General features: G+C 42.8%; 1 protein-coding gene across 1 annotated transcript in view; it reads right to left on the reverse strand.

Annotated features, from left to right (window-relative positions):
* VPS13D (vacuolar protein sorting 13 homolog D) overlaps positions 1-20,178 on the reverse strand; it is a 3,321,573-nt gene that overhangs the window by 3,189,934 nt on the left and 111,461 nt on the right. Inside the window, exon 3 of the mRNA XM_044060428.1 lies at positions 2,178-2,255. Coding sequence (XP_043916363.1) covers positions 2,178-2,255 — 78 coding nt within the window. The remainder of the gene's footprint in view (positions 1-2,177; positions 2,256-20,178) is intronic.

The following is a 20,178-nucleotide window of genomic DNA, read 5'->3' on the forward strand; positions in this document are numbered from 1 at the left end:
CTACTTGAGGCCTCTAGGGCATCATAGCCACATTGTAAGGTGTGTTTACCCACTTGTTCTGCACTATGCATCATATCCTGTAACTCCTTCAAATCTGGTTGTTCAGGTTGAGACATTTTATTTCTTAATTGTGATAACAGAAACTGCTGATATTTAAGCATATGAAACTGACAATTTAAGGCCCTCATGGCTAGGGTGGCCGAGGTATATACCTTTTTTCCCCACCTTTCTAAGGATCTTGACTCTCTTTCAGAAGGTAGTGGATTCTTGGCAGTAGAGGCCTTCATTCCCTTGGGGCCTTGAGAAATGGTTCCAGGGTCAGCAATATGGCTTTTGTAAAGAAATTGGTGAGAGTTAGGGACTCTGTAGTACCTATCAGGCTTGACTGAAGCAGGAGGCAGGGAATCTGGATTAAGGCAAGCCTCCGAATAAACATCATCAAGTACGTCCAAGACAGGAGGTATGGCCAGAGGTCTGTGTTGAGGTAACAAAAGAAATTCCCCAAGTCTTTTCTTGGAATCAGAAAAGTCTTGGCCTTCCCAATGGAAATGTTCCCTCAAGGTGTGCAAGGTTTCCCCAAAAGAAAAATCCTCAGGAGGAGATACAGAAGGAGTGGACTGCTCTGCATCAGAATCTTCAAATGTGGAGTAAGAGTGTTCCTCTACATCAGAATGTTCTGAAAAAATGGAGTCCTGATCAGAAGAGGGAGAATCTTCCTCCACTCTGGGTCTCTTGTCTGGAGGGGGTTGGGAACCCCTGATAAGAGTAATTAAATCCTCAGCCATTTTAAGCATCTGCTTTTTAGGCATGGGGCCTGGGGATGGGCCTTGTGCAACAGGCCTCTTGGGATGCCTGGCTGATTTGGACTTAGTAAAGGCCTTAATGGAAAAAGAAGATGAGGGTCTAAAGACACCATGGGTGGAAGTGGACCTGTCCACATTAGGAGGCTCAACGCTCACAGTGGCTTCGGTGATTGTAGTCTGGGTAAGGGCCGAGGTACCTGCGGTCTCGGTTACAGAAGACCCCGCCAAAGAAGTGTCGTCGGTAGTCAGGGACTGCATAGGCGTCTCGCTGAGAACCGGACCACGTGTAGCCGGTTTTGGCGTGGTGTCGGTGGGGACCGCGGACCTCGCGTGTCGGTCCTTGTCCTTGCGTTTTTTGGACAAAACGGTAGTCGGAGTCTCCAACGACATTTTATAATCAAAGGCTTTACCAAAAAAGTGTTGGGCGAACTCCACCCGATGCTTAATAGTGCGTTTATTGAAAGTAGCGCAAAAGTGACAGCCCGAGACGTCATGGTCTGGGCCTAAACAAGGTATGCAGAGGGAATGGAAATCCTTATGCGGTATTTGCTTCCCACAAGAAATACAATTGTTAACTTTTTCTGACATCGGTCTGAGGCAAGAAAAGTTTCCCCAACGGGGTGCTTTAATGAAGACTTCGGTTTCCAATTTTTCGTAAATTCAGGAGCTGGCCTACCGGCACTTGCGAACTGCTTCTGCTTCGGGCACCGCGTGGCAAAAAAGACTGAAGAAAATGGAGTCGGCTGTGTCTTATATACCCCTGCCTCACTGACGTCAGGAAAGAAGGCGATAGCAACCGACGCCAGACCTAAACTTTGGAATTCGGCCGACCGAGGACCCACCTGACGGCAGAGAACCCATCTGTGATTACTGCAGCTGTATGCACGATGAACATCTGAAACGGGATTGGCCTGTAGGGGAAACAGTTAGCGGGACACCACAAAAGACAATGTTACCAGAAAAAAATTTACACCAAATATTAGACCAGTACAAACACACACAACACACAGCTATGAAAATAGCTTTTTTTTTTTTGAAGCAAGAAACTGTCAATAAAGACAAAAAAGATACTTAGCTACAGCCAAGAGCGAGACCACATCCAAGCTATACGAGCGGCAAACGAGATCTGGGGAAAGGGAGCAGTGCAGCATGGGATACCTTCTTAGCCCAGCCAATTGAAAGACTTTGAGCTAGAGAATGGCCGAGTTGGAGCAGAGGTTTGGCTCCGAACACATGGGTAAGAATGTATGCGAGACTGGACTACATAACATCAAAAATATCAGAATTCAAATGCAGGAGAGATGTGCTTCAAGACAGTTTAATTTTTATTTTGTGTCACCAGTTAAATATTAAAAAAGGAAGAATCATACCCACCTACTTTCACTTCAAATGGCAAATCTAATTCATTCAAGGCATCTTTCTTCAACGGCAGGTTTTCCAATTCAACAGCACCTGGCAAAATTTCAAAAGAAATGACAGTAAAACTAGTTGTAAACATCACTTTATGAAATATATTATTTTGAAGAAGATATGTACTGCAAAATTCAAGTCTATATATTAGTTCTCTGCCTGGCTCTGCAGCATAGAGGAGCCTAGTGCACATCCCCTCTTCCCTTCACAATCCTAGCATGCACTGTGGGTTGGCACAGCATAACAAAACTTGCCCAATTACCCCACATGGCTGCCTATATAATGACCTATACCAGCAAGCCCTCTCTCCAGTGACAGAAACAAATTGGCTAACTGGTCAAGAGGAGGATGAGGATCATCAAGCAGTCAAAGCAAAAAGCTGCAAAAAATTCTGTACATTAGTTCTCCCTAGATTATCAAACATATTTTTATTTCATTTTGCAAAAAAGTGGTCAGAAATAAGGTCTATTTTCAGCTACAACCTAGTTGTAAAGAAAAAAGTAATACAACAATATACTGCAGAATAAATAAAGCCGATTAGTATAAATGCAACAGAAATAATTAACATATAAACAGGTAGCAAACATAAAACAAAATACCAATGACAAGAACACAATAAAAGTGAATACAAAAGGCTAGATACTCAAAACACTAAAGAAAAAAAATGGCACATTGTTTCCACCTTCCAACGCAAAAAAGGATTACAGTGGTTTGAAATATTCTGGATGGGAAGGATCAATGTTCACCAGAGGGATTATTAATGCAGATTTCCATTCTAGTGAGATGATACAAGTATGATGAAAAAGGTTAAAAATAAAAAAACACCCTGAAAAACTTCTCTATAGCCGACTTTGGGCAACAGGTGTTCCACACCAGAGATCAACCCGTCACTGGTTAGATCAGACCATAAACTAATCACTCTGGATGTCCACACCACACCACCACCTCCAACCAAGGAAATCACAGTGAAAAACTTTTCTATAGCAAACTTCACCTTACTTAAGACAGAGGTGGTAAGCTTCATAGCCCCCATGTTAAAGGATAACAGTGTCCAAGATGCAGGAACCTTTACAAATGCACTCTATGAGCACCTACAAGGATGCATGGATCGTGCCATCCCTAGCAAAACCAAGACTCACTCCCCTAAGAGAAGGAAACCAGTCTGGTGGACCCCTGCCATAAACAGGCTATACAACAGAAGGAGGAAACTAGTTCAGAAAAAAAGCAAATCCCAAGAAGGAAAGACATCCCTGATCAGTAGCAGTAAGAAACTAAGGTCCCTCATAAAATCCTCCAAGGCTAACTTCGAAAGAAAAATAGCCAAGGATTCGAAAGATAACCACAAAGCCTCCTTTAGCTATGTCAAGAATCTAAGTGGCAACTCGCAGATATGCTCTGAGCTAGTGCAAAATAGCACAAAATATATTGAACCCACCGATATTGCCAACATCCTGGCAGATAGATTCAGTGCAAACTTCACCCCACTCTCAGCCCCAAAAGGGCCCACAACAATACCGGAAAAGTGTAGTGTCCCGGAAATCACAGACACACAGGTGAAAACAGACCTTTCAAAAGCCAAAAGCACAGCGTGAATGGGGCCAGATGGTGTCCCAGGCTGCATCTTGCACAAACTACAGAACGAACTAACCCCCCACCTAAACACACTGTTCAACCTCAGCCTCTCCACAGGCTATGTGCCCATAGAATGATGCACAGCAACAGTTATTCCACTCCACAAAGGAGGGGCCACAGCTGACCCTGGTAACTATCGCCCCATAAGCCTGACTAGCCTGGTCTGCAAGGCTATGGAGCGCATCATCATGGAACTCATTAACAAAGACATTGGGAACCTCCAAAACACTTGACCCGACCCAGTTCGGCTTTGTTAAGGGCAGATCATGCCTACTAAACCTGGATGACTTCTTCGAGACAGTCACCAAGGCCATAGATGAGGGAAAGGTAGTTCACACAGCCTACCTTGACCTCGCCAAGGCTTTTGACACCATTCCCCACTCAGGAATTATAGAAAAACTCACCAGCCTAAACATAAACCCCTACGTCACAAGATGGGTTGCCAACTGGCTTACAGACAGAACTCACACGGTAAGAATAGCGGGCTCCAAGTCCGACTCTAAACCAGTCACAAGTGGTGTCCCACAAGGCTCGGTCCGGGGACCCCTACTGTTTGGCATATACTTCTCAGAAGTACAGGCAAACACACGAGGACTATGGCTAACCAAGTTTGCCGATGACTGCAAACTGGGAGCCATAATTAACTCTCTGGCTGACACGGACATTCTCCTAAAGGGCCTTACTGAGATGGACACCTAGTGTCAAAGTCATAGTCTCAAGCTAAATGCCAAAAAATGCATAGTCATCCCATTTCGGAAAAAAAACACCCATGAATTACCACATAGGTGGCAGCCCCCTTAATACAGAAGAGGTAATACGAGATCTGGGGACCCAGGTAGATAGTAATCTCTCCTTTGACAATCATATTTCCAAAGTAGTTAGGAAATCCTTCTATGTAGTCCATCTAATTACTAAAGGGTTCACATCTAGAAATAAAGAGGTTATAGTGCCCCTCTACTCGTCACTCATCAGACCCATCATACAGTACAATGCCCCATTTGGGATGTACCTCACAAGACACTTCCAACAGCTGGAAAAACCACAAAAATACCTCACCAAGAGGATTACAGGTCTCAAACATATGTCCTATGCAGCCTGACTGGAAAAACTCCAGCTGTACTCAGTTGCATATCGCTTACTCAGAGGTGATCTCTGTCTGACTTGCAAAGCCATGTTCAACTCAGAATTGATTGACATGCTCCACCTAAAGAAATCCAAGTCAATGTGAACCACTCACTCTACTGAGCTAAACCTTGCCACAACAATAAATAGAACATGCTGGAGGGATAGATTCCTGTCACAGAGACTCCCCATGCTTTGTAACAAAATTCCTAACTACATTAGGCAGAGCCCCTCACTAACACTCTTCAAGAGAAACCTTGACGAGTGGATGGGTAACAGAAAATACACTCCTGGGATCACTTCACTGGCTCTTCTTGACAGAGGCTCAGTTAATTAATCAATGGGGCGGCGAAAGCTGACGCACTCTGGCTAGGCTTATAAATGTCCTCGGGCAGATAGCCTAGTACCTTCCTATGAACTTAAAAGCAGAGATGGCTAACTTCTCAGCACCCATGCCAATGGAAAATAGCAGCATGCCTGCCAAGTCATACACCAATGCACTGTACAAGCATGTACACAAATGTATGGACCTTGCCATACCAAATAGAACTAAGACGCTCTCCTCCAAAAAAGGAAGCCAACCTGGTGGACCCAGCCATCAAACTCTACAAAAGAAGAAAGAAACTGTTGCAGAAAAAAATGAAGTCAGAAGACTGGAAAACTTCCCTCATCAGTCTCAACAAAAAGCTGAGATCCCTTATCAAATTCTCTAAAGGGAGCTATGAAGGCAAAATTACAGCTGACACCAAAAACAACCACAAAGCCTTCTACAGCTATATCAAAAACCTCAAGGGAAATACCCAGATTTTCTCCGAGTTATTGCACAATGATACCACCTATACTGAGCCAAGAGATGCAGCCAACATACTGGCCAACAGCTGCAGTGCCAACCTTACCCCTCCTCCCCCAAGGGCACTATCATAATACCAGATGAAAGCCTGGTACGCACCATTTCTACAGCACAGGTAAAAGCTGCATTGTCCAAAGCCAAGAATACAGTGTCCATGGGACCTGATAATATCCCTGGCTGCGTCCTACATGAGCTACAAAATGAACTGGCACCACATCTGTGTGGCCTGTTCAATCACAGCCTTACCTCAGGCTATGTCCCTAACGAATGGCACACTGCTACAGTCATCCCGCTCCATAAAGGGGGAGCAACTACAGACCCTGGGAACTATCGCCCCATTAGCCTGACAAGCCTGGTATGCAAAGCTATGGAGCACATCATCATGGACCTGCTTAACAAAGATAGAGGCAATCTCCAAACTCTTGACCTCACACAGTTTGGCTTTGTCAAGGGGAGAGCCTGGCTGCTGAACCTGGTTGATTTCTTCGAGGCAGTCACCAAGGCTGTGGATGAGGGTAAGACAGTCCATACAGCCTACCTCGACCTGGCCAAGGCCTTTGATACCATTCCCCACACAGGTATCATTGCTAAACTCACCAAACTAGGCATCAAACCTTACATCACTAAGTGGGTTGCAAACTGGCTCACAGACAGGACCAACAGAGTGAAAGCTGCTGTTTCCAAGTCAGAGTCTCGATCAGTCATGAGTAGAGTCCCACAGGGCTCGGTCCTGGGCCCTCTCCTGTTTGGCATCTACTTCTCAGAAGTTCAGGCCAACACAGAAGGACTTTGGCTGACTAAGTTCGAGGACGACTGCAAGCTAGTAGTCATTATCAACTCCCCAAGTGATGCAGACATCCTACAAAAGGGCCTCTCTGAGACCAATGACTGGTGTCAGAACCATGGCTTGAAGCTTAATGCCAAAAAATGCGTTATCATCCCCTTTGGAAAAAAACTCAGTTCCCATGAATTACCACATTGATGGGAGCCCACTGAACACTGAAGGGGCCATAAAAGATCTGGGCACCCAGGTTGACAGCCACCTCACCTTCGACTTCCATACTGCCACTGTGGTCACTAAATGTAGATGTTCGAGTGTATTCACTGTTGCAGTCAATACACTAGGGTTATCCTGCTGGCAGGCGACCCGCAGTCGGCCCGAGTTCCAAAGTCTTGGTCCGGCATCGGTTGCTGTCGCCTCTTCCCTGATGTCAGTGCGCCAGGGGTATAAAAGATGCAACCAACGCCATTTTCTTCAGTTTTTTTGTGCCCCAGATGTCAGGTGCCCCCAGGTAGGAAGGCTGGACAGATAAAATTATGCCAAAAAAACACGCATATAATACTATAAACATTTCCTTCATCTACAAGCAAATACACCACACAGGTAGTATAGAGATGAAAAGTACAGAAAAGTCCCAGCAAAGAAAAAAGGGGGATGGTGGGTGGGTAACCTGGACTGCAACAGTGAATACACTTGAACATCTACATTTATGGTAGGTACACAACTGTACTATGTTCATCGTGTTTCACTGTTGCAGTCATTACACTTGGGTAGAATCCCAAAGATGAGGTTGGGTGGCTGGGTCTAAATTAGATTTGGAGAGGCTAACAAGCCCTGCAGAACTGCAGGGGCAAAGCCCGCTTTGGATTTGGAGTAGAGAGGTAAGTGGTAGTGCTTGGTGAAAGTGTGCACTGAGCTCCAGGTTGCAGCTTCTAAAATGTCTTTGGTTGGTACTCCTCTGAGGAAAGCTACTGAAGTGGCTGCTGCTCTGGTAGAATGAGGCCTAATGCCCTTAGGCACTGATTTGCCATGTTGTGCATAACAGAAGCGGATGCAGTGTCCTATCCATTTCGAGATTGTCTGCTTTGTAATAGACTTTCCTTGTGATCCTGCAGCATATGCTACAAACAGTTGCTCAGTTTTTCTGAAAGCTTTTGTTTTGTCAAAGTAAAATCATAGCTGTCTGTGTATATCCAAAGTGTGCAGAAGTCTCTCCCCTTTATTCTGGGGATTTGGATAAAAAGTAGGTAAATGAATGGTTTCGTTTAAGGCCACATTGGAGACCACTTTTGGCATGAATGTTGGGTTTGTCCTAAGAGAAACCCTGTCCTGATGAAAAATGAGGAAAGGTTCCACAGCCATTAATGCCTGTAACTCTGAGACTCTTCTTGCTGAAGTTATTGCTAGGAGCAGAGCAGTTTTCCATGACAAAATGTTTAGATCAGCTGTGCTGGCTGCTTCAAAAGGCGGTAGTGTGAGTTTTTCTAAAACAAAATTGAGGTCCCAAGTAGGTACTGGTGCTCTCCTTGGGGGTCTTATATTTTTTGCCCCTCTGAGGTACTGTCATAGTAGAGGATGTGAAAAAATAGGAGGCTCCGTATTGTAATGAGCTGAAATGGCAGAGGCATGGATTTTAATAGATGAGAAAGATAAGCCTTTGTCCAGCATCTCAGTTAGGTATTGTAAAATCTGAGGTATATTAGGGACAAGTGGTTCGAGCCCTTGTGCCTGGTTCCAAGCACATAATCTCTTCCATTTTGCAGCATAAGCTTTCCCAGTGCTGGGCCTCCTGGCTTCTAAAATGACATCCATAACAGCTTTAGAGAGAGGTGCAGTGTGAGTGGCTACATTATCTGCCATGCTGCCAGGTTTAAGGTTCTGAGTTGACTGTGCAGAATCTGATTGTTTTGTTGTGTCAGAAGATGAGGAATTTGAGGTAGAAGCCAAGCTGGGCCTTGAGACAAATTCTTTAGGATTGGGTACCAGTGCTGGCGTGGCCAGTCTGGTGCAATCAGGATCATTTTTGGCCTTTCTTGTCTGACTTAGTAACACCTTGGTGAGAAGAGGCATCGGAGGAAAGGCATAGACTATCAGGCCTTTCCAGCTGAATGATAGAGCATCCACTTTCCATGCTTAAGAGTGATAGGTTCTTGTGCAAAATTTCTGTATTTGGTAATTGTGAGGGGAAGCAAAAAATCTATGTCTGGGCGTCCCCATTTCCTCGTTATCATGCTGAACACTTGTGGATTTAGCTTCCATTCATGAGGATCCATGAGATTTCTGCTTAATTCGTCTGCCAGTGTATTTTTTGTTCCTGGCAGGAATTGTGCCTGCAGATGTACTTGATAGGTCAGTGCTGTGTTCTACAAGGTCATGGCTTGTCTGCATAGGGGGTAGGAATGTGTGCCCCCTTGCTTGTTTATGTACCACATAACTGTGGTATTGTCCATCTTTATTAATAGTTGCCCTGGATGTATTAGGTCCTTGAAAGCTGTCAGGGCATTCTGTACAGCTAGCATCTCTTTTTGATTGATGTGAAGATGCATTTGTTCCTTAGACCACGTGCCCTGAATACATTTTCCTGCCATATGTGCCCCCCAGGCATAATTCGATGCATCCGTTGTTACCGTCTGCCTGACTGTGGGTAAGGTGAAAGGCTGTCCCCTGTTGTGGTGACAGGCCTGGGACCACCATCGAAACTCCAGTTGTAGGCAGGGAATTAAAGTTACGATTGTCTCCAGGCTGTGACAATGCTGAGTCCAAACACTTTTTAGATACCATTGTAGTTTCCTCATATGCAGTTTTGCATATGGAATTAGTAGAATGCAGGATGCCATGAAGCCCAGGGCCTGCAGAATTTTTCTTGCAGGGAGCTGGGTTTTTGTTGCCATCATTTGAAAGTAATGAGTCAGTTGCCTTTGTTTGTCTGGAGTGAGATAAGCCATCTGGGTAGTTGTATTTAAGCTTGCACCCAGGAATATTATCTCTTGAGAGGGCACTAGTTTTGCTTTCTTTTCGTTTACTGTGTACCCTAGGCAAATTAGCAATCTTTTTACAAACGCCAGATGTTTTAGAAGAATGTCCTTGCTCTCTGCTTGAATAAGGCAGTCTTCCAAGTAGGGATATATTTGAATTCCTTTTTGTCTGCAAAATGCAATCACTGGTGCCAGGCATTTTGTGAAGACCCTGGGCGCAGTAGATAAGCCAAACGGCAGTGCAGAGAATTGGTAATGCATTGAGCCTGCTATGAATCTGAGGTATCTTCTGCAAGATTGTCTGATTGGGACATGTAGGTATGCCTCCTTGAGGTCCAAAGTAACTAGCCAAGCCTTCTTGCCCAGCATGGACAGAACTTGCTGTAATGTTAACATTTTGAATTTTGGAACATCCAGGAAAGTATTTAGGATTGACAGGTCCAGTACTGGTCTCCAGGCTTTGTCCTTTCTGGGTACTAAGAAAAGTCTTGAGTAAAATCCTTGTCCCTGTTCTTGCTGTGGAACTTTTTGAATAGTTCCCATGTCCATAAGAGCAGTAATCTGTTTTTGTGCCTCTGCCCATTGGTTGTGTGGCAGGTCTGGCATACCTTTTGGTTTTGGAAGTGGAACCTGTAATCCTGAGAAACAATATTCAGCACCCATTGGTCCTGGGTGATCATGTGTCAATTTTTTGAGAAAAGTGCTAGCTTTCCCCCTAGGGGTGCTGTCAAAATGTAAGTGCTTGGCATTTGCAGAGGGAAGTCAATGGGACTGTTCCCTATAAGGCTGTGATTTGTCTTCCCCTCCTTTGGGGGCTGAGGCACCCCATTGTTTAGGTCTGTAGGAGCCTTGTGGCTGAGATCTGCCTCTTGGGCATCTGTATCTGCCTCTTTGTGGCCTGTCTGACACTGGAAAGGACCAATTATTTGAAGGCCAGTTTCTGCTAAATCTAGGTGGTTGAACCTGTAAGAAATCTTTCACTGTCTGCATTGACTTTGCTTTATCCTCCATTTTCTTTAACACCTCTTCTGCCTTAGCACCAAACAAAGTATCATGCTGTAATGGAGCATCCAATAATTTTATTTTAACATGGTCAGGTAAACTTTGTTCTCTCAACCAAGCATGCCTTTGAATAACAGAGCCTGTAACTGCAGCTCTGCAAGAAGCCTCTAATGAATCAAAACCACATTGCAGAGTATGCTTTCCCACTTGTTCAACTGCATGCAATAAATCCTGCATTTCCTTACTTCAGGACTTTCTGTATTTGAAACCATTTTCTTTTTTAGCAATGACATGAGGTACTGTTGATATTTAAGCATGTGAAACTGACAGTTTAAAGCTCTTAGAGCTAAAGTAGCAGAAGTGTAAACTTTTTCCCCATCTGTCCAGAGCTCTGGAATCCCTATCCGAGGGGACAGGATTTTTAGCAGTGGAAGCCTTAATCCCTTTAGGACCTTGAGAAATGGGTCTGCAGTGGGGGTTTTGTAAAGAAATTTATGATAGTCAGGGACCCTGTAGTACCTGTCTAGCTTGACTGGTGCAGGGGGTAAAGAATCAGGAGACAGACTGGATTCAGAAAAAAAAACATAATCAACAATATCAAGCACAAGGGGGATAGCCAGGGGCCTGTGCTGAGGCAATAAAAGGAAGTCTCTGAGCCTTTTCTTGGATTCTGAATAATCCTGGCTCTCCCAATGGATATGCTCCCTCATAGTGTGCAGGGTTTCCCCAAAAGAATAATCCTCAGGTGGACAGGCTGAAGGTATGGACTCTTCTGCGTCAGAGTCCTCATAGGGAGGGAGAGAATATCCCTGATCAGAAGAGGAATTAGAGGAAATGGAAACCTGGTCAGAGGAATCCTAATCAGTGTCTTGCCTAGGCCTTTTGTCAGGAGGGGGATGGGAACCCCTGATTAAAGTAATTAGGTCTTCGGCCATTTTAAGCATCTGTTTCTTTGGCATGGATGACTGTTCTGGAGAATGCTGTACTTGTTTCCTTGTCTTTAATTGTGTTTTTGACTTTGCCTTTGCTGCTGTAGTGGCCTTAATTGTAAGCTGTGAAGGTCTGAAAACACCCTCATAAGCCGATGCCTACTCAGCGGCTCCGGACCCATCTGAGGGTATAGTTTCCATAGGCCCAATACCTTAAGTATTCACAGGCCTCGGTGTCGTCACGTGGCTGTCGGTTACAGCGGGTGTCAGGGGCTGCGAAATCGTCTCACTGAGAACCGGCGACTGGCCTAGAAGAGGCTTCGTCATCGGTTTTGGACCTCGGATGCCTGTCCTTTTCTTTGTCTTTGAGTTTTTTATAAATTCCGGTCGTCGGTTGTTCTGACGGCATTATGTAATTAAAGCTTCGTCTAAAATAATGTAAAGCAAAATCAAACAGACATTTAATAGTGCGTTTATTGAATCTAGCACAAAACCGACAACTAGTCACGTCGTGGTCAGGGCCTAGGCAAGGAATACAGTAAGAGTGAAAATCCTTATGAGGTATTTGTTTCCCACAAGAAATACAATTATTAACTTTTACTGACATCGGTCTGGAGCAAGAAAAAGTTTCCCCAACGGGGTACTTAGCTTTATTGAAGACTTCGGTTCTGAAACTCAATTTTGAAAATCTCGAGAGTCGGCCGACCGGCACTTGTGAACTGCTTTTGCTTCGGGCACCGCGCGGCAAGAAAGACTGAAGAAAATGGCGTCCAGGTTACCCACCCACCATCCCCCTTTTTTCTTTGCTGGGACTTTTCTGTACTTTTCATCTCTATACTACCTATGTGGTGTATTTGCTTGTAGATGAAGGAAATATTTATAGTATTATATGCATGTTTTTTTGGCATAATTTTATATTTCCAGCCTTCCTACCTGGGGGCACCTGACATCTGGGGCACGAAAAACTGAAGAAAATGGCGTTGGTTGCATCTTTTTTACCCCTGGTCACTGACGTCAGGAAAGAGGCGACAGCAACCAACGCCGGACCAAGACTTTGGAACTCGGGCCGACTGCGGGTCGCCTGCCAGCAGGATAACCCAAGTGTAATAGACCAAACACCTACAACAGCTGGAGAGGCCACAAAAGTACCTCACAAAAAGAATCCTAGGCCTTAAACACATATCCTACATGGACAGACTCAAGAAACTTCAGCTGTTCTCAGTCTCTTATCGTCTACTTAGAGGTGATCTCTGCTGGACTTACAAAGCCATGTCCAACTCAGCCCTACTTGAAATGCTACACCTAAAGAAATCCCAATCCCCCCACAACACATGCTCCAGAGATCACAACCTCATTACCACAATTAACAGAACATGCTGGAGGAACAGGCTCATCTCCCAAAGACTGCCCATACTCTGGAATAAGCTTCCCATTCATGTCAAGCAGAACACCTCACTGGCCCTCTTCAAGAGAGATCTTCAGAAGTGGATGGGTAACAAAGTTCACTCCAGGGATCATTCCAGTTACACTACTGGATATGGGCACTGTGAACTAACAGTGGGGTGGCACAGTGCCCGGACAATTTTTTTTTGGGCTAGCCTTGTAAAGGCTCCAGGGGCATTAGCCTAGCACACACCTATGAACAATGGGGTGAGCTATGTAAGCAGACTTCTTTAGCAGGAAGAGATGAAAGAACTACGGAAAAGAATACTGCTGGTTCATAGGTAGGTACTAGGCTATCGGCCCAAGGGCCTAAGTAAGCCTAGCCAACAAGGTTCCCTGGCTTATGCCACCCAAGAAAGTTAATTTCCCGTGCCCAAGTCGAGTAAAGCCACAGAAGTGATCCCCGGGGTGTATTTTCTATTTCCCATCCACTCAAGATTTTTCTTGAAGAGTGCTAATAAGGAACTTTGCTTGACATACACGAGTAGATTGTTCCAGAGTATAGGAAGTCTCTGGGACTGGAATCTATACTTCCAGCATGTCTTGATTATTGTGGTGATGAGGTTTAGGTCCCTAGAGCGTGTAAGCTCAAAGGGATTGGGATTTCTTTAGGTGTAGCATGTCCAACAGCTATGGGTTAAACATAGCTTTATATGTTAGGCAGAGATCTCCTCGGAGTAGGAGATATGCTATAGAGTAAAGCTGGAGTTTTTTTGAGATGGTCACTGTAGGGCATCTGTTTGAGGCCAGTAATCATCTTTGTGAGTTACTTCTGTGGCCTTTCCAGCTTTTGCAGATGTCTTGTGGGGTACATTCCAAAAGGGGCGTTGTATTCTACAATGGGTTTAATGAGTGCAGAGTAGAGGGGATCAATGACCTCTTTTTTCCTGCATGAGAACCCTTTTGTGATGAGGTGTGCCACATAGAAGGATTTCCTGACTACTATGGCGATGTGATTATCAAAGGAGATACTACTGTCCACCTGGGTTCCAAGGTCTCATCACACATTCGACGTTAAGTAGACTGCCGTTTATGTGGTAGTTCATGGGTACAGAGTTTTGACCAAAGGGGATGACAATGCACTTTTTGGCAGTGAGCTTGAGGCCATGCCTCTGACACCAGGCATCTGTCTCAGTGAGGCCCTTCTGTAGGATGTCCACATCATTTGGGGACTCGACTAAGGCTCCTAGTTTGCAGTCATCTGCGAACTTCGCTAGCCAGAGGTCTTCTGTGTTAGCCTGTACTTCAGAGAAGTAGATACCAAACATGAGAGGTCCCAGGACTGAACCCTGCGGTACTCCACTTGTCACTAGGTTTGAAGTCCGATCTGGAGTCTGCACCTTTTACAATGTGGGTTCTGTCAGTGAGCCAGTGGTTCAGATCTTGAGGGGCAGCTTACATAATAAGCACAGGGTAGGTTAAAATAAAACTGTTAGGTAGAGAGGTTGGTAGAAATAAGAATATGAAGGTGGGTGGAAAAACAGAAGACTGTAAGGTTTACAGAGAAAGAAAATAGCATATTACAACAACTGCACACTCTATATGGGAAAGGAGTATGTATTTTCATTCTTGAGTAGTGAGAATTTTTGAATACTTGATTAAGTGAGTGAACAAAATTTTTTTTTTTAAATTTAGAGTAATATGTTTTGAGATTTCCAAGTAAGAATAGTTGGTGATCTCTGCTGTAATTACATTTGGCAACATTTACTGACATTCAGTTGTGTGGAGCAGTTTTGCATTGAGAATGTAACGAGGAATTATCAGAGACCTGTCTGCGGCAAGGGGGGTTGCTTTCTGCAACTTTTTTAAAACCTTTATTAACTTCATGAATATTGAACATGGTACACATACAGCTATAGAAAAGAAAACAAACCATTGTAAACATTTTCATTAGATACATGTACTGTACATTTTCTTAATTTAATGACCATTCAGGCTAACATTATGAAATTGCTCAAGTCCTGCTTTCCTTACATTTCACTCCTCACTCTCCTGAACATTATTCTGCAAGTACTCATTCCACAATTTACATTTATTTCTAAATAATTTGCTCCTTTCCTCTTCTACTTTTCCACGCCCAATTATTTTATCTCCTTTACAATATTCAATACTTCAGTTACAGTTGGTTTAGATTCTGACTTCCATTTTCTAGTAATTGATTTTTTGACAGCCAATAGCATTAAACTTAGTAATGCCTTACTATATCTAAGCAATTCAGATCTTGTATCAAAAGAATAGCTTCCATACTTACAGTTATTTGCTTTCCCTACATTTCCGAAAAAGTACTACATAGGGGACTTTTAAAATTGCCAGCTAGTTACATTCCCCCAAAAATATGTTCCAATTACTCTCTTTCCTATCACACCTTCAGCAATTGCTATCTACCTGACTAAAAATCCTCTGAAGCCTGCTTAGGATACAGAAATACCTATGCAAACACTTCTGTGCAAAAATTCTAAACCTTTTGGACTTTGCTGCATACTTGGGAGCCATAAACATATCCTCCCACTGTTTCTTTGTATACTGCCTTTTCATTCTCTCTTACCAATCTTTTCTAACCTCTTCTGATCTTACAGTTAAGATGCAACATTTTATATTCTCTATTAGTCATCCCTTTTTATAGCCGCTTCTGTTCTAGACTCAAATAAAAACTCAACCAGAGATAATCTTTCACTTAGTACTCGCCTATTTCTCTTTGCCTGTGGTCTGTTATCAATCCCTGGTAGGAAAGACAGCCTCTGCCATGAAGTCCACATTTCTGCTTGGCCTCATTCCACTGTAATACCTTTCCCTCCACAGTTACTTGCTCCCAACCCATTGGTTCATTTGCTAATTTTCTAAAATAAATTCCAAAGCCCTCGTACCTATTTTCTATATCATCTCCATTCTTGTGTTAGCCTAGTTCTTAGAATAAAAATGCCTTCTCTGCATCAATATCCACCACACAGCAGCAACGTTGTCTTACACTCTGCTTCCTCTGGATCTTCATTGTTCTATTAATGCTACAAAATGTTCATCTCCCCACCGCAAAACTACACTGATCAATATTTGGCAACACCTTTACCTGTACTAACTATGAGAATGGCAAACAGTTTATAATCCGGACTAACAACTAAAAATGGACTATATAAGCTGGTTCTGAAGGTTCTTTTCCATCTTTGAGTAATACAGCCACCACAGCATTCCTCCAAGATGTTGGTTCTGTCCCTCCTTTTAAAATATTGTTAAAAAAAAATCTTCCAGTCCTTTATCACTTTCTTCCCTCCCAACTTCTAAACTTCCACATGAATACCATCTGTTCCTGGAAACATCCCTGTTCGTTGATTATACATCAACATTTTTATCTTATCCACTCCTAGCTGTTAATTCTTGAGCCTCATCTTCCTCTAATCTTGGCATAGTTAAGTCTTCCATGAATACTTCCATTTGTGTCTTTTCTTTGTTTTCCCATTCCAATGCTTTATATAAATTTTCAAATCATTTCCAAAATATCTCTAATATTTCTTTACAATTTCTGGTTAGGTTTCTAGTCATAGGCTCACTAACCCTGGCAACAACCCTTTATACTTCTGGTTGCCTGGGCTGTTGTACTAAGAGTTTTTGTGTTCAGGAGTTATCAAAAAAACAAAAACACAAACATTCCAATTCATGCATATCATCTAAATACTCCCTTAGTTTCCATTAAGCACTCAGCCATTGCTCCTTTTCTTATTCCATGAGGTTCCTCTTCTTCTACAGTACTTCAGTCTTTCACAGCTTTTCACAGCTCCTCCTAATAATTCTTACTACTTAAACGAATTGTCAGCACAAACTAAAGTAAGCAACCATAGCAACAGCAACAAAAAGATTTTTTATAGTGATGCGCTTTCGTCTTTCTCAAAAAGTACAAACTTCTTCAGAATTACAATGTCAGCTGTTCAGTTGTGAAGCTGTTATATAACATAACCTGCTTAATCGTGCAACTACTGAATAGACCACATTCAGCATTTAAAGACAAATGAACAAGGAAAATATGTTGAAAATACATTGGATAAAAACTAAATACATTGAAACCAGGGAATACTAAGCAACATATTCATATGTAAAAAAATATGGTTTCAATGTACATATTTACCCAATATATATTTTTATTCATTACATTTTTCTTGTTTATGTATATTTAAATGCTCTATGTGGTCTGTTCAATAGTGAAACCAAAAAACGGCCAGCACTCCTTATGAGAGATTCAGTATATTCTTTCCTCAGTGTGTTACTGCATCCATTAATATATATATATACATATATATATATATATATATATATATATATATATATATATATATACACATATATATATATATATATATATATATATATATATATATACACACATATATATATATATATATATATATATATATATATATATACATATATATATATATATACATATATATATATATATATATATATATATATATATATATACATATATACATATATATATATATATATATATATATATATATATATACATATATATATATATATATATATATATATATGTATACATATATATATATATATATATATATACACATATATATATTACAGTTGTGTACCTACCATAAATGTAGATGTTAGAGTGTATTCACTGTTGCAGTCATTACTCTTGGGTTATCCTGCTGGCACGCTACCCGCAGTTGGCCTGAATTCCAAAAAGTCTTGGTCCGGTGTCGGTTGCTGTCGCTTCATACCTGACATCATTGCGCCAGGGGTATAAAATATGCAGCCGATGCCATTTTCTTCAGTTTTTCTTGCCCCAGATGTCAGGTGCCCCCAAAAGGATAGGCTAAATAAATTATGCCAATAAACATGCATGCACTAAAGTAAACATTTCCTTCATCTACAAGCAAATGCACCACATAGGTTGTATAGAATAGAGAAGTACAGATAAGACCCAGCAAAAGAAAGAGGGATGGTGGGAGGGTAACCTGGACTGCAACAGTGAATACACTCGAACATCTACATTTACAGTAGGTACACAACTGCTCTGTGTTCATCGTGTTTCACTGTTGCAGTCATTACGCTTGGGTTGCATCCCAAAGCTGAGGATGGGTGGCTGGGCTAAATAGGATTAGGAGAGGCTATGAGGCCCTGCAGAACTGCAATGGCAAAGCCTGCTCTGGATTTAGAGTAGAGAGGTAAGTGGTAGTGCTTTGTAAAAGTGTGCACTGAACTCCAAGTTGCAGCCTCTAAGATGTCTTTGGTTGGCACTCCTCTGAGGAAGGCTGCTGAAGTGGCTGCTGATCTGGCTGAATGTGGCCTAATGCCCCTAGGCACTGATTTGCCATGCTGTGAGTAGCAGTAACTAATGCAATGGCCTATCCATTTTGAAATAGTCTGTTATGAGATAGCCTTTCCTTGTGATCCTGCAGCATATGCCACTAAAAGTTGCTCAGTCTTTCTGAAAGCTTTAGTTCTGTTCAAGTAGAAGCGTAGCTGTCTGTGTATGTCCAAAGAATGCAGAAGCCTCTCACCCTTGTTCTGTGGATTTGGATAAAAGGTAGGCAAGTGAATGGTTTGATTAAGGGCCACACCGGACACCACCTTAGGCATAAATGTCGGGTTCGTCCTCAGAGAAACCCTGTCTGGATGGAAAATGATAAAAGGTTAAACAGCCATGAGTGCCTGTAACTCCGAGACTCGTCTTGCAGAGGTTATTGCTAGGAGGACAGCTGTTTTCCAGGATAAAAATTTTATATCAGCTGTTGAGGCTGGCTCAAAAGGAGGCAGTGTGTGTTTTTCCAAGACATAACTGAGGTCCCATGCAGGTATTGGTTCTCTCCTTGGAGGTCTTATATTTTTGGCCCCTCTGAGGTACTGCCTTATTAAAGGAGGAGAAAAGATAGGTGGTTCCGTATTGTAATGGGCTGAAATGGCTGAGGCATGAATCTTAATTGATGAAAAGGATAGGCCTTTGTCCAGCATCTCAGTTAAGTATTGTAAAATCTGAGGAATATTTGGTACAAAAAAGTGTCAATTCCTTGTGCCTGGTTCCAAGCACAGAATCTCTTCCATTTTTCTGCATAAGATTTTCTGGTACTGGGCCTCCTGGCCTCCAAAATAACATCCATCACAGCTTTGGAGAGAGGAGTGTTCTGATTGGCTACATTATCTGCAATGCTGCCAGGTTTAAGGTCCTGAGCTGGCTGTGCAGGATCTGATTTGTTTTGTTGGGTCAGTAAGTGAGAAATTTGAGGCAATGTCCAGGCTGGACCTTGAGACAAGTTCTTTAGGATTGGATATCAGTGCTGGCGTGGCCAGTCTGGGGCAATCAATATCATTTTTGGCTTCTCTTGTCTGACCTTTAGGAGTATCTTGGGGAGGAGAGGCAGTGGGGGAAAGGCATATACTGTTAGGTTTTTCCAGCTGAAGGATAAGGCATCCACTTTCCATGCTTGCTTGTGGTAAGTCCTTGTGCAGAATTTCTGTAGTTGGCAGTTGTGAGGGGAGGTAAATAGATCTATGTCTGAGCATCCCCATTTCCTTGTTATCATGCTGAAGACTTGTGGATCCAGTTTCCACTCGTGGGGATCAATGAGGTTTCTGCTTAGTTCGTCTGCCAGAGTATTTATTTTTCCTGGCAGGAATTGTGCTTGCAGATGAACTTGATAAGTCAATGCTGTGTCCCACAAAGTTATGGCTTGTCTGCAGAGGGGGGTAGGAATGTGTGCCTCCCTGCTTGTTTATGTACCACACGACTGTAGTATTGTCCGTCTTTATCAGTAGTCCTGGATGAAGTAGATCCTTGAAAGCTGTCAGGGCATTCTGAACAGCTAGCATCTCTATTTGATCGATATGAAGATGCATCCTGCTTGCAAGCCATGTGCCCTGAATACATTTTCCTGCCATGTGGGCCCCCCAGGCATAATCTGATGCATCTGTTGTTAGTGTCTGCCTGGCTGTGGGTAAAGTGAATGGCTGTCCCTTGTTGTGGTGACAGGCCTGTGCCCACCATCGAAATTCCTGTTGCAGGCAGGGAATGAGGGTAATTAATGTTTCCAGGCTGTGGCAATGTTGAGTCCAAACACTTTTTAGATACCATTGTAGTTTCCTCAGATGCAGTTTGGCATACGGAATTAGCAGAATGCAGGATTCCATGAAGCCCAAAGCCTGCAGAATTTTTCTTGCAGATAACTGGGTCTTTGTTGCCAACATTTTGAAGTAAGAAGTCAGTTGCCTTTGTTTG

This window comes from Protopterus annectens, chromosome 2.part0, assembly GCF_019279795.1.
Source record: "Protopterus annectens isolate FY-2018-M chromosome 2.part0, PAN1.0, whole genome shotgun sequence".
NCBI lineage: Eukaryota > Metazoa > Chordata > Ceratodontiformes > Protopteridae > Protopterus > Protopterus annectens.